Source organism: Apis cerana, linkage group LG7 (genome assembly GCF_029169275.1).
Source record: "Apis cerana isolate GH-2021 linkage group LG7, AcerK_1.0, whole genome shotgun sequence".
Taxonomy (NCBI): Eukaryota; Metazoa; Arthropoda; class Insecta; order Hymenoptera; family Apidae; genus Apis; species Apis cerana.
This window is the reverse complement of record NC_083858.1, coordinates 11,677,637-11,692,500: the sequence shown is the minus strand read 5'-3', so window position 1 is coordinate 11,692,500 and position 14,864 is coordinate 11,677,637. Positions and strand designations below refer to the sequence as shown.

General features: G+C 27.6%; 2 protein-coding genes across 15 annotated transcripts in view; both read right to left on the bottom strand.

Moving 5' to 3' along the window:
• Window positions 1–11,238, bottom strand: part of LOC107999388 (protein PF3D7_1417600) — an 11,592-nt gene extending 354 nt beyond the window's left edge. Inside the window, exons 1-17 of one of the 13 annotated variants that reach the window (XM_017059177.3) lie at window positions 10,512–10,746; window positions 10,239–10,390; window positions 9,316–9,933; window positions 9,032–9,212; window positions 8,872–8,952; window positions 7,220–8,767; window positions 6,895–7,146; window positions 6,704–6,805; window positions 6,397–6,501; window positions 5,813–5,954; window positions 3,234–5,686; window positions 2,755–3,165; window positions 2,447–2,650; window positions 1,814–2,346; window positions 1,479–1,722; window positions 1,221–1,323; window positions 1–1,136 (exon numbers count right to left, since the gene is read on the bottom strand). The exon at window positions 1–1,136 is cut by the window's left edge and continues 354 nt beyond it. In XM_017059177.3, coding sequence (XP_016914666.1) covers window positions 397–1,136; window positions 1,221–1,323; window positions 1,479–1,722; window positions 1,814–2,346; window positions 2,447–2,650; window positions 2,755–3,165; window positions 3,234–5,686; window positions 5,813–5,954; window positions 6,397–6,501; window positions 6,704–6,805; window positions 6,895–7,146; window positions 7,220–8,767; window positions 8,872–8,952; window positions 9,032–9,136 — 7,023 coding nt within the window. In that variant the 5' untranslated portion in view covers window positions 9,137–9,212; window positions 9,316–9,933; window positions 10,239–10,390; window positions 10,512–10,746 and the 3' untranslated portion in view covers window positions 1–396. The other 12 variants (XM_062077213.1, XM_062077210.1, XM_062077214.1 and 9 more) reach the window with 12 other exon arrangements.
• Window positions 11,239–11,293: 55 nt separating this feature from the next.
• LOC107999235 (PP2C-like domain-containing protein CG9801) lies at window positions 11,294–14,689 on the bottom strand. 2 transcript variants are annotated; one of them, XM_062077225.1, is made up of 7 exons: window positions 14,534–14,689; window positions 13,296–13,600; window positions 12,994–13,220; window positions 12,726–12,926; window positions 12,336–12,633; window positions 11,763–12,252; window positions 11,294–11,568 (listed from the first exon to the last, which is right to left on the bottom strand). In XM_062077225.1, exons 2-7 carry the CDS (start codon window positions 13,460–13,462, stop codon window positions 11,353–11,355), a joined length of 1,599 nt encoding a protein of 532 aa, XP_061933209.1. In that variant the 5' UTR covers window positions 13,463–13,600; window positions 14,534–14,689; the 3' UTR covers window positions 11,294–11,352. The 2 variants fall into 2 exon arrangements, with proteins under 2 accessions (XP_061933209.1, XP_061933208.1); XM_062077224.1 differs by lacking the exon at window positions 14,534–14,689 and adding an exon at window positions 14,015–14,154.
• Between the last annotated feature and the right edge of the window lie 175 nt (window positions 14,690–14,864).

Genomic DNA, 14,864 nt, shown 5'->3' with positions numbered 1-14,864 from the left:
TATTACAACTAGACTATTGGAAAGTATACTTGTTATATTATGAGTAGTTATTGCCATTGCAGAAAAAAATTTTCAATAAATTTTGTAGAGAAGTATATAAACTTGCATAATCCAGATAGTCATTTTAATTTATATATAAATGAAATTAAGATTATAGGATTTGTACAAATAATTTAGCAACAATTTGCAGGATTTCAAATATGCATTACCAAAGATAATGTTGCATTCTTAATATCAAACATAGTTTTTATATTATTCACATAACCACAAAAAAATCACCAAAAAAAAAAAAAAAAAAAAAAAAAATGTATAATTCCTTTAAAATTTTTTAAAAGAACAATTAGCATGATGTTCACCATTAACTTCACTTGTTTAACATACTTTATTAAAGGAGGGTCACGAGCCTAAAATGCTGCGGACTGCTTGATCAAGCACTGTGTCTTTTGATTCACTGGATTGTGATGCACTGTTACCACTACTGCCAGGTAATGTATTTGTAGGACGTTTTTTAAGATTAAGAATGCTATCAATGGCAGATTGTACCTGTGCGGTAATATCATCATGTTCATTATCATTTCCACTCTCAGTTGTTACATGAAGAGAGCTTGGACATTGAGTTTGAGAATGTAAGGCCAGTCCATCTAAGCTGTCTGTATCTTCTAACAAATCTCGTTCAAGATCAGTAGCACTACTCCAACGTTTTTCAAAAACTGGAGTATTATCTTGCTCGCAATTGTCTTTTATGACTGTATTTTGAACTCCAGAAACACTTGCACTTGGTATCGTTATACGACATTCACCATTTGCTCGTGTTCTTTCAGTTTTGGATGATCTTGTAACAGCCACAGCACAAGCACTATTACTACCACTATTATTAATATTTTTACATTTAAACGAGTCTGTGGTAGATGGATATACACCAAGTTCTTTTTGTATTTCTACCCACTCATCATAATCACCACTAGTACAATTTGCTGATTTAATCACTGGTTTACATTCCATTTCATCACTTAGAAAGTCATCTTCTAATTCACGTTTTACAGATACATTAGTTAATGATGGTGATAATTTATCTTCTTCTGTAAGACCAGGTTCAACCTTTGGCACCAATGGCTTTTCTTCTTTTTTAAATTCTTCTACAAAATAAAAAATTTAATAAAAAGATTATTATGATAAGTAAATAATATAGAAGAATTTATTTATTGATATATCAATTTTACCATTAACTTTAGCCTCTTGTTCTCGTAACCTATTTAATATACTTTGCTCTTCGGCAACAAAAGTTCTATCAATCATCATCAATTCTGACGTTCTAACTTCTCTCTGTAAATTTAAATTAATTGATTCATATATACAATTATATTATATTTCAATATAATATACTAATATATTACATAATATATATAATATATTATTATATTAAATAATAATTATAATTAAATAAAAAGGTAAAAAATTGAAAGAATATTTTAATATACCATGCTTTCCATTAAAAGAAGATACGTATATTTATTCATCATAGAATTGAATTTTGATAATAGATGTTTTGCTGTTTCTTCAAACATTTCATCAGCTTTTGCTAAATCTTTAGAACTAAGTACTTGTTCATTTAAACAATGATATCGTACAAGTCGTTTACAAGCATCACGCTTGCTTAAAAATGGCGTGTTTACATCTGGATTTATCGCACCGTTTTGATCAATTTTCAATTGTTGCTCTAATCTGTAAATATAAAAAGTAAAAATATAATAAAAAATATAAAATTAAAAATTTTAATATAAAAATTACATTATTGATAAAGATTTATACTCACAAGTCACTACGGTTAATTTGTCTGCAAATTGGGCTAGAAGCAGGTCTTTTCACACCTTGTCTCGGACTTACTAAAGGACTTGAATTATTAGTGGGACTAACAGTTTGCTTATTAGAATTACCACTGTTATTTACAGGACTTTGAATTCTTTGTGATCCTTTGCCAATCATTCTAGGTGAGGCTACCTGTCCTGCAGGAGAGCCACTTTGAACTTGTATTTGAATAGGCGAAGAAAGTTCTTGTTTAACAGGACTTGATATTTGTATATTTGGTTTTATATCTAATGGATCTGTTTGACATTGAGTTGATTGTTGCATTCCTGTTTGCTGAGTTTGGATTGAAGTTAATTGTTGTGCGTTACTCTGCACAGTAGCTACAGAAGTGATTGATGGTGAAAAAATTTGCATATTGGCAGAGGACGGACTTAATATCTGAGTTCCATGATTCTGATAAATCTTGTGCTGTTTTGTGTGCGTTTGATGTACATTTTGATTATTTTGTACACATTGTTGTCCTTGCACATTTTGTGATATCTAAAAATTTTATTAAATAATTAAATAAATGGAAATATAAATGAATATAATATAAAAATTAATATAATTATAATTATAATATAAAAAATTATATGTATACCGAAAGATTGTTCATATAGTTATTAGATGAATTGTTTTGTATCGTTGATGATGTACTTGGATTTAAGTTTTGTGAAGTTACTACAGTAGTAGATGTTTGTGTTTGAGTTTGCACAGCTGATGTTTGATTCTTATAAGAATTCTGAGATATTAAATTTGAAGCTATTGTTGAAACTGCATTCACACTAAAACTTGTTTCTGTAGCCTATATAAAAGTTATATAGCATTGAATAATTTTTAATGCTATCTTATATCATAAATTAATTAAAACTTTTATCTTAATAAAAAAAGTATTATAATAAAACTTACACTACTAACAGAATGTGTTGTAGTACTGACAACTTTTCCACTTGCTAAAATTTTTGCTTGTTCTTGATATAACTTTGTTAAAATAGTTTGATCTGGTTGTGTACCTGATTTACGAGTTAATATAGCTTGTATTTGAGATTGTATATTCTTTAATAATTGCTGTTTTTGAGCAGGAAGTTGAATCGTCTGTACTCTTTGAACCATTTGACCATTTGAAGGAATTGATAAATGATTTCCAAGAGATGATGGAAGCATAGGACCATTTGTAACAATTTGAGAAGATTCACTTTTAATTGGATTTGTACTTTGAGATACTATAGTGTTTAATTTATTAGAATTGTCAATTTTTTGAAGATTAGTTGGATTCGTTGATATCATTGTTGGACGAGAAACCGTAATTGTTTTTGTTACCTGTTATTACAGTAAATTAACAATAAAAGAAACAGTAAATAAAAAAACAAAAAGGAATCTACACGTACCTGTGTATTTCCAGTATTTTGAGTAGTAACTGCAGTTTTTGTTCTTTTAATAATTTTTGCCTTCTTTGGTTGATTACCTAAATTTCTGATCTGTTGTTGATTTAGATTATCAATAAATTGACTAGGAAAATTAGAATTTTGAATTTGTATATGCTGTGGCATTTGAGAAGGTGCAGCTTGTACTACAATATTCTGTATATTATTTTGAATTGTAGGAGCTCCACCAGAACTATTTACAATTATTTGACTTGTTGGCGTATTAATTTGCACTCCTTGTAAATTCTGATTATTTGCATCTGGTTCACCAATCACTATTTTTTGAGTTTGGTTTTGATTTTGTACCTGATTATTTGTATTTAATTGTCCTGCTAAAAGTTGTTGCAATAGCTGTTGACTAATTACTTGCATTTGCCCATTTGCATTTGCAATTAATAATTGATCATTAGGATTCAAATTACTCAATGCATTTAAAATTTCAGGAGTAATTTTTGGAGCATTATTCAATATATTATTTGCTGCTGAATTAAGCATTGTTGTAGTTTGAGTTTCTATTTTTTGAGATTCATTTTGTTGCATAGTATTTGCAGGAGAAGCATTTGTGATAACAATATTTTGATGTTGATTATTTTGTGTATTTAATCCTGGTTGTATAGCATTAACTGTATTCTGGGATTCAAAATGATGTGTATTTACAGAAGAAAACGTGTTTGCTGCAACAACTTTTTGTTGTTGTACATTTACATTTTGTTGTACACTTGTATTATGTAAAATAGCAGATGTATTTTGCTGTTGCATACTTGTAATAACATTTTGTTGTGTATGAGTTAAATCACCAATGCCAGTCTGCAAATTTTGTTCAATATTTTGTACATTACTAGCTGCATTTTGCTGTAAAACATTAATTGTATTTTGTTGAATACTAGAATGTTGTTGTAAAACATTCATAGCATCATGTTGCATAGTATTGCAAGAACTTTGTTGTTGTAACATATTTAAAGAGTTATGCTGAACATTTGATCCAGAAGTTTGAAGATTTTGTTCAAAAACCTGTTGGACATTCTGAGTTTGCACAGTTTGTGCTGTTATTTGTTGATGTTGATTATGTTGATATATTGGAGTTTCTTGTTGCAATGTTATTGACTCTTGTTGATTTCCTTGTTGATTATTTTTTGTCATGTTATGTTCATTTTGTATAGTTAAATTGTTTGATAAAGATTTTTGAACATGAGCATTCTGAGATATTTTATTTAAATTTTGTCGCACATTCGTAGTAACACAAGCATTTGTAAGTCGCACTTGACTAGATTTTTGTGTAGAAACATGAGAATTTTGTTGATTATTAGATGCTTGATTTGTATTAATCAATCGAGAATTTTGTACATTAAATGTAGTACATGAAGGTTTTGTTGCTAAAACATCAGAAGCGAGAACATTACTGTTTGGTTGGGGAAGGCTAGAATTAGATGATTGATTAGATTTTGTAGTTTGTGTGAGATTTTGTACATTAATATTTTTTGATGCTTGCATATCCAATGTTTGTAAAGATACAAGATTGTTTTGAACACAAACATTTAACACAGGACTGGATTCTTGAGGAACATTTAGACTTTTTTGCTGATTATTTGATTTTGAGCATACTTGTACATGCTGTGGACTAGTAGCACAAGTAATACTTTGTGGAGCTGCAGAACTTATAGTAGTAGTAACTGTTGAAACATTGGATGGTAAAGGTGATTTAACAAATTTTTGTCTTTGTAATATAGTATTCTGTGTAGATTGTGTTGTCGTTTGTGCTTGTCCAAGAAGATGAGAAATAATTGGTGAATTTTGTCCACCACTTTGTGTTAATGATCGTATCAAGGCTTGAGCAGTTGCTTGATCCATTTCAGGTTGATTTAATTCTGGAGTACGATGTAAAACAACTCTTCCATCCTCTCCAAGAGCAAATCGTAATTGTCCTTGTATTGTATTCTGCACAGGCATCTGAAGTTGGGCAACAAGTTGGCTATTAAATGTTTGAGATGCAGAAGTTTGTGTATTCGTTGTATTTGGTGCAGGTACTTGTATCAGATTCTGAGCAGAACTAGTAGGTATTGTTACTTGAGATGAAAGTTGTCCCAAATTTTGTCCTGTATTTGATTCAACTTGAACTTGACAAGAAACATCTGATTCAGTTGTAAGATCAGTATCAAAAATATCGTCATCATCACCAATTCCAGATATTTTCATTATACTAGCAAGATCTAATTTTGGTGGTTCATCATCTTTCCGTTTTGTTTTCTTTTTCTTTTTTGCTTTTTTCTTAGGAGGTGGTAACAAAGTTTGTTCAACAGTTTGTGAACATGATGTGTTACCAGTATTGGTATTCGAACCTACTTGTGAAATTTGTGGTTGTGGACTTTGTACCATTGCATTTTGAATCACTATAGAATTACCTGTCCCTGAATTAGCAGCTATATTAAAAAATAAATAATTTTTAATAAAAAATAAAAATTTTTAAATTTTATTATTTTCAAAAATTTTAGAAAAATTAATTCAAACTAATTAAAAATATATAAAATATAATTATAAAAACTTACAAGGTGCAGGACTAGAAGGAGTATGTCTAATTACTGGAGATGCAGCTGGAGGAAAACCATTAGGTACAGCGAAAAATGTAGGTGTAATGCCTTGTAATTGCATACCTTGTGCTGTGACAACTCTTACTAACTGCTGTTGTAACTATAAAAAGAAAATAGATTTTGTATATGAAATAAATATATTTCATTTGTTATTTAATTGAAAAAAATTGTTACTTAATTTAAATATTGTCTTATATTATTATTTCTATTTCTATTATTATTATTTTATTATTATTTTATTATTATTTATATTATTATTTCTATGTATTTTTCAACATTATTCTATTTTTATATTAAAAAAAACTTATCTATAATTAGACTTATATAAACTTATCTATAATATTAGATACTAATAATATAGATAAAAATAAAACATAAAATGCATATAAAATCCAATTGATGATATAGCATATAAAAATGTTGATGAATTTGAATAATATTAAAAATAATACATAAAAATACATAAAAAAGTTTTAAAGTATTAAATAAGCAATGATTATGAACATGATGAAGTTGAATGATTGAATGGATGAAACCATCACCTGTGCAGTATGTGTTTGTTGTTGGGCACTGGCTGGCGTTCTTAGTATGAGTTGAACACCACCTGGTTGTTGCTGTACAATAACGGGTCCAGTTGACGGCAAAACCTATGTATGAAATGTGATAAACATATGAAGCATAAAGCAGATATTTGTGATACTAAAATGCATATAAGCTGTTATAATAAATATATCAAGCATTTTGAAAATAGTTTGTACAATATTGATAATAGCTAGAACAGGCACAATGTGTAATTTTAAATGATCACATACTAAACAGACATGCACATGATATTAAGTATGTTATTACCTGATTTAATAATAAACCTTGTGCTGTTGGTATCATTGTAGCTGTAGTAGGATTTGGTTGTGGTCCAGCAAGAACTAATTGTGGTTGAGTTTGTTGTGTTACCTTAAAATAATTTAATAATTTATGTTTTAATAAGAAAAAAATAAAATTATTATTCTAAAATATTAATATATTTCAACAAAATATATTACTTGATTTGTAATTGTAGTAGTAACACGTTGCTGTTTTTGTTGTGATCCAGCAGCTTGTTGATTTGGAGGTTTTGGTAAAATTTGTGGTGGTTGTTTTGCAGGTTTAGTTGCAGCTATTTGAATTTGTTGATTTCCAATTAAATGCGTTCTAGTTACCAATTGTGTTGGCGTTGATTGATAACCTTGTGGTGTACCATGAATTATTTGCAATACTTGCATACCTTGTTGAAGTATTGGTGTATTAGGTCTAACCTGAAAATAAATATTAAAATATAATTATTTTATATCAAATTATTATTTTTTTTTAAATATAAATCTTTCTTACCACAGGTGGACCAGGACTCCCACCAGGTGCTGGACTTCTATTGTTCAGAGAGTTATTTCCACTTAACAGATGAGGGCTTTTTGCAGGAGGATATGGACTAAGTACAGGACTCTGTATTTGACTAACACTCATTGGACTCTGCATTGGACTTTGCATTTGTATATTAAAATTATTGTTTGATGTTGATGTTCCAACAGGACTTGGACTATTTCTAGATTGTATTGAATTTGATGCTGGACTTCTAAGTAATAGTCTGTTAGGACTAGGACTTGGTGTAGGTGGTGCAATATTAGATGCTGGACTTTTTAATGGTATTGAAAATGGACTGCTTGGAGAACTAATATTTTGACTTTGAATATTTTGCATAGATTTTACAGTATTTATTGTACTGACCACATTTGATGGCTGAGACGAGCCCGTTAATGTTACTGATGAACTTAAACCAGGGTTAATTCCCTGTGAATACTGTCGCTGAGGTTGGAATCCAGTTGATTGAGAAGAACTTAGAGAAGAAGTATGACTCAGTGACATATTCGGTTCATTTGATGCAGATATATGCTGCACAGATGTTGATACATTAGATAAATTTGAGTGCATGGTACCAAGATGTGAAATATTTGTAGTAAGATTCACGTTTGAAGTGTGATTCACATTTGTTGTAGTTGAATGAATTGGTTCACTAGAAGTACTTGTAAATATACTGGAACTTGTCAAAGTACCAGTATTTGATATTTGTGAAATGGTAGAAACGTTTGAATTTGGATGTTGCGATATTGCAGAACTTGGTACATGTGCAATATTTGACCCAACAATATGTGGTGCAATGCTTTGTATACTTTGTATGGTTTGGAATGGAAATTGTGTACTACTGGAATTTAGACTAGTTTGATTTAACCCAGTTGTTAAAGCATTAATAGATCGATTAAGACCTTGATTTATACTGGTAGTTGTTAGATTTGTATTTATATTTGGATTAATAGTAGTTAAACCAGATACTCCAGAGCCTGGAGATGTAAAGTTTGTGCTTAAACTAGTAACATTCTGGTTTATGTTTGAATTTAAACTTGTCAAATTCTGATTTACATTGGTAATTCCAGTATTTACACTGGGTAATCCAGAATTTATATTTGTTGAATTTAATGTATTGAGTCTATTAATTCCAGTATTTATATTATTTATATCCTGTCCCAAACCAGATAAACCATTATTAATACTGTTTGAACCAATATTTGAAGTTAAATTTGAATTTATGGTATTCAAGTGATTAAGGCTAGGATTTATTGTAGTTAGTCCTGTATTTATATTTGGCAGGCCCAAATTGAGCAGAGGATTTGATGTAGTGATAACATTAGATGTAAGGGATGTAAGGCTGGTATTTAAAAGTGATAGTGGCAATCCCATATTAAGGCCCACCCCGAAAGTGGGGGTGGCCGGGGGTAGGCCCATACCAGTCCCAGAGGGATTTATGGTACCCTGATTTAAATGGTTTAATTGATTTACATATACTATGTGATTTCCAGTCGTTGACCCATTTCCTTGGTCTTGTGGCTGTAAGTTTTTAATAACAAATTTAATAAATTTAATATAAAAATTAATGTAAACAAATATTAATTTACTTTAATAAATAATGTTTGAAATATATATTTACTTACATTATTTGATGTTTGTTGTAAAGCAAATGTTAATGATTGACCACTCGAATTTTGAGCCTGCAGTTGTTGTAACTGTTGTAACTAAAATAAGTTACAGTAAAAATACGATATTGACCACTATAATTTTTAGATATTAGATTTTTAGTTAAAAAATTCATACTTGTTGATGTGTCAAAACAGCAACAGGATTATTACGCCGAGCAGTCGGGGAAGTTGTAGAGGATACTGAGTCCCCGAGAAGAGGGCGTGACTGAGGCTGCTGCATGCCCACGCAGCCCCTCTTTACTCTGGGCAGCGTCTAGCCACCTTTTCAGTTTATCTATATTTGCTTCTATATGCTCCTATATTTATAATAATAAATTATAAAAATAAAAATCTTTTTCTAAATTATTAATTTTATATTTTAATTTTATTATTTATATATAAAATAACTTTACAACTTACCACTCATGAATTATAACTTAATGACAATAGGAGATTGTATTTGCGCTACGGCGCCATTCAACGCGTCTGCGACCTACGTCTCCTATTCCTGTCATGCATGTAACTTCTTATTTCATCTGTTATTTAGGTACCCTTTTATCTTTTCAAAATAAATCTATTTGGGATGTTGATGTTTATATTCAATATCATACTCTGATATTAACCATATTTGAATATTAATTTCTTGTATATAATAGGTAGTTCTTTTTCGAACTACATTATCCATTAAAGAATAATTGAACAATTGCATTTTGAAAATATTTTGACTTATTCTTAAAGTACATCTGTTGCAAAATTACATCCATGTATAAATACAATTGAACTACATTTTTCCATGACATAACATTAAAAATTGAATATATAAAACAATTTTGTCACTTTATATATGTGGTATATTTTGTATTATCTCAATATAACATTTGACATATATTTTTTAGTAATTTTTAAATATTTAAAGCATTAATATCAAGACATTTTATATTTGAACTATAAATATAGTTCAAGATTGTTTCAAATTGTTTACCAATATCACATACACTAACACTTATGGCTTCACAAATCTTATATTTAATTTGTACCCTGTAACATGTAAATAATATTCAATTAGTTATCATAAATAAAATAACATTTTATAATTTCATTCAAATAGTATTATTTCTTTTTGAATTTATATGAAACTATTAATATTTAAACTTGTTAGAATTTGTTTTATAAATCAAAATATATAATACTATTATAAAACAATATCATATACACTACATGAATTAACTATCACATTCTTATGATAAAATTACACTTATAAATATAAATAATTATTTTAAAGTGAAAAAAAGTTTGGTACAAAAATTCGACAGCTGGAAGCATATTTTGAGGTTATAACTTACGCGCCTGTGTGCAAGCATACGTGCCACACAAGCCACTTACACGCATACAAGAATCGCATACATCTCACTCTCACTTATAGGTACCAGCGGCGCGCGGATGCACACAACAAAAGCCCAACTGACAAGGCGTAAACAAAAGAAAAAGCAACCATCTGTGAAAAATTTTCCGGTTCAAATAGCTAAGAAACCCAAAGAAGGTATCCTAGATACGAGTATTTCATATTGACGCAGAAAAATGCGAATAGCGTCATGATGAAAAATTGTCAATATTACCTCCGCGAACGCGGTTTTGCCACCCGTGTTTTCTTCTCGCAATTTTTCGTTTTTTCACACTTTTTTTGACATGATTTTAGTTCTGAGCACAATATTTTATTCCTTTACAAACAGAAACAACATACATGAAGTATGTAAAAAGAAAAATTCTTCTTAAAATAATAAACTTTTCTGGCACACGACAGTTCCATGTACGCGTTACACTATTCGGTGGCAACGGCCATCATGTATTTGTCAAGGCTGCCATTAGTACAAGTCTATAAAATCCCAAAGCTTTGGCGACACCTTGGTTATAATATTGTAACTTTTTGCAGCATCCATTTAACAAAATCTTTATTTTGATTGGTTAATATTTTATTTATAACCAATCAGTAAATAGAAAATATTAGTGATTTTAATATGATAGCTTTTTGAAAATTTTAAAATAACATAGATTGGTAAATATTTTTACTTTAATGTTTCTAATATGTAATGTATTTAATAATAAATATATTTTAAAATAAAATTGTAAATTTTTTATTTATAAATAATTTTTAAAATTATTTATCAATATTTTTACTAATTATATATATATAAATGTATATATGAATATATATATAATATATATTCACATATACATTTTATTTGTTAAGAATCTATGAATTGAATTTATAATAAAATAAATATTATCATATTTTGTATTTTGTATTTTATATTTTGTATTTTAAATAATAAAAAAATTATATAAACAACTCATAACAAAATAGTAATTTTAATTTAATTTACTTAAGAAAATGTCACTATTGAAAAAATTCTAATTTATTAATTTCCTTACAAATTAAAATTATAATTTATTAATTAATTATAAACCATATTCCGAATTAATAGATCCAACTACATATGCTACGACTGTTGCATGATCTAATTTTCCAGGAATCATAGAAACCTTGTCCAAAGTTTTTATTCGTCGAGTTCTCTGTTCTTGTTTAGAAAGTTGAATTAATTGGCCATCTTTATTTTGTGCATAATATAAATCTGTATCTTCCAATATTCGTCTTTTAGCGGCAGTTATGCGTACCTTATTATATGCAAAAATTAAATTTATATTAGTATTTAAAATTAGCATTTTATTTTATTATATGATATATTTATATAAATTATTAATATTTCACTTTTATTTTTTGCTTATTAAAAAATTAATGAAATCATGCAATTCATGCATATTTTGCATATTTTATTATTAAATTTCAATTTTAATATTAGATAACTTACAGCAAAATCCAAGAGAAGTTCACAAAGATGTTTGGCACTATTACATGGTGGACCTTCTCCAGATACACCCCTTCTTAATAAATCTTCCATTCTAAGCAATGTGAGCTCATGTCTTTGATATGCTTCAACTACAGGCAAATTAGATTTATTTTTATTACTATTGCCAGATTCTGTATGTCTCAAGTTTTCTGCAGATTTTCGACGCGTTTTTGATCTTCCTTCGGTATGATTTTTTACATTTGAATCAGGTACAGAATTGTGACAAGGTAAGATAGCAAATTTTCCAACAACAGGATCAAAATTATCTGAAATTCCGTCACTAGTTAAAAATACAATATCTCCTTTTTCAACTTCTGTCATAGCAAGAGTTAAATTATTCAATTCAGGATTAGAACCATCCACAGGCCCTAATGCTCCAAGAGCATCACGCATATCACGCATACAATGAATATCATGAGATCCTCTTGTTATTTCTCTTACTCCAGTTTTCCTATCAATGCCAAATATTGTTTTTATCTCAAATAATAACTTAATTAATATTTTTATAAAATTTTTAATTTTTATTTATATTACCTTGAATATACATAAGCTAAACTGTCACCAACATTACAGGTACATGCCATATATTTAATTTGTTCTGTATTAGAATCAGAATTTGGCAGTGGAAGAACTGCACATACAGTTAATGTTGTAAGCATTCCTTGTTCTTGCAAAATTAATGAATGTGCAGCATGGAATGAACGAAGTAATGCTATAAAAACATCTTTCGTTGTATTCATTTTTCCATTAATTGAAGGACAAAAAAGAGCCTTATTTAAATATTCCATACTTCCATGTATTGCAGATCTAGCTGCAATACTTGCTTTGGTACCTAATATAATTTTATTCTATTAAAAAATACATATATTCCTATATTTTTATTTAATATTATTTAAAATAGATAACTATTTTCTATAACCATACCCCAATTAACACCATCAGCAAGTGCCAAAATAGCTGAATTTGATCGCGCTACAATACCAAAACAATCTGCTATTGGTTCTCCATTATTTATATTATTTGTAGGATTTTTCTCATATAATGTAGTAGCAATTCCATAAACCATTTCATGAGGGTTAAACCAATCAACAACACCAGCAATTGCAGGAGTCGTTGTTGTTGATGCTAAAAAAAAATAATTTTTTTAAATATACTTTTTATTATTCCATAATTTCATATATGAAATACATACTATTTCTATATTGTTCTCCTTGATCTAACATATCAATGTAATCTATATCAATATCATTAATACTTAAATGTCTTTGTTGTATATTAACAGTTGTAAGTCCATTATCTGGGCCAGTATGAGCAGCAACTATATCTTTATCTTCCTGAAAATTTCCAAGTTGTCTAATTGGTAGTTCTTCTGGATTTCTACCATGCAAAATTGCTGGTCCTTCTTGCTTAGTTTCCAAACTGAAAATATTATAAATATTTATAACTACGTTATAAAAATATTCATAAATAAAAATATATTAAAAAAATTATTACCCATCAAGATATCGTGTAATAAAACAACCGCTTGTAAAATCTTGTGTTAATGATCTTGGACTACGCAAAGTTTGTTCTCCTTGACTTATATTTTCTACAGCTCCTGCCAAGTTGCTAATAGATAATTGTCGCATAAAACCAGCAACTTTTTTTCTCAAACTTGGCATTCTTTTAATTAAAAATTAAATTTAAATGTAAGTGAAATAATTAATACCAAATATCATTTAACATGACTTATAAGACAGCTGATATATCAGTATATTTAAATCATGATTTTATTTTTAAAAGCACATCCTTGTTTAAACCTTAAAAATAATGAATAAATTAATTAATATTAATTATAATTAATTATGATAATGAAAAAATTTCATTTTAATTATAAATTTTATCATTTTTAAGAAATTAAAAAATTTTTATTTATATTTATATTTATAATTATAATCAAAAGATTTAATATAATATATAAGTAATTAAATGATTAAATATAATGATTAAATATATAATGATTAAATATAGTATAATTTTTAAAATTAAAAATCTATATTTTGATAATTTCTTTATTCTTTAAATTTTGAAATCGAATATTATTATTATTTTATATATTAAAATATATATTAGATTTACTAGAAATAAACACTTTGAAACAATCTTTATATAAACATTATAATTATATTTAGAAAAAAATTCTGATTACTGAGAATTAAAATTGTAATACATACTGAAAAGCACATCGTTTTCCACTTTACCGCCATATTGATAGTGTGTCAATAACCGAATTCCTTTATGAATAAAGTTTTTACTTCATTATGTTTACAAGAATAACAAGATTTTTATATTAAGAAATGTTTTAAGTTTTATCTATAAATATTCTTCATGAAATAAATTTTTTCATTAAAAACAATAAAAATGTCAGATTTTCGCAATATTAAGGTATGTATATTCAAAATCATTATAAATCACATAAAATAAATTTTAAAATTAATTTGAATAGAAAAATTATAATTGATATTCATCTTTGATTCTATCATTGAAGTTGATAATTATGTTCATATATTTAATAATATGTATACATCTATATTGTATTTTTTAATCTGTTTTGACATTTAGCAAGTCAATATGGCGTTCTCTCCACAGGTGAGAGACAATTTTCTGCAATTGTTTTCACAATTGTGTTTCAGTGTTATTTATAAAAAAATTTATATAATAATTTAATGATTTTTTAAAAATATTACACTCACATAATAAAGTTTAGTATATTTAATAAATAACTTTCCAATTTCATGAATTTCTTTTAATACGTGTTATAATGTGCTTAAATGCATAGTGACACAAATATTTATTTCATTCAATGTGAACTTATCATTACGTAATCATTATTTAAAATTCTGTCATCTATATGTTGGAAATAAAATTATTTATAAATTTTTTTCTGACATTTCCTTTATATATTGACGCATATATAATTATATTATTTTTTAAGTAAGATAGATGTAGCATATTTTTAATATTTTAAAAAAATTTATCATTATAAAAAAATTAAAAATTGTGCATGCAATTTAATTTTTTCGC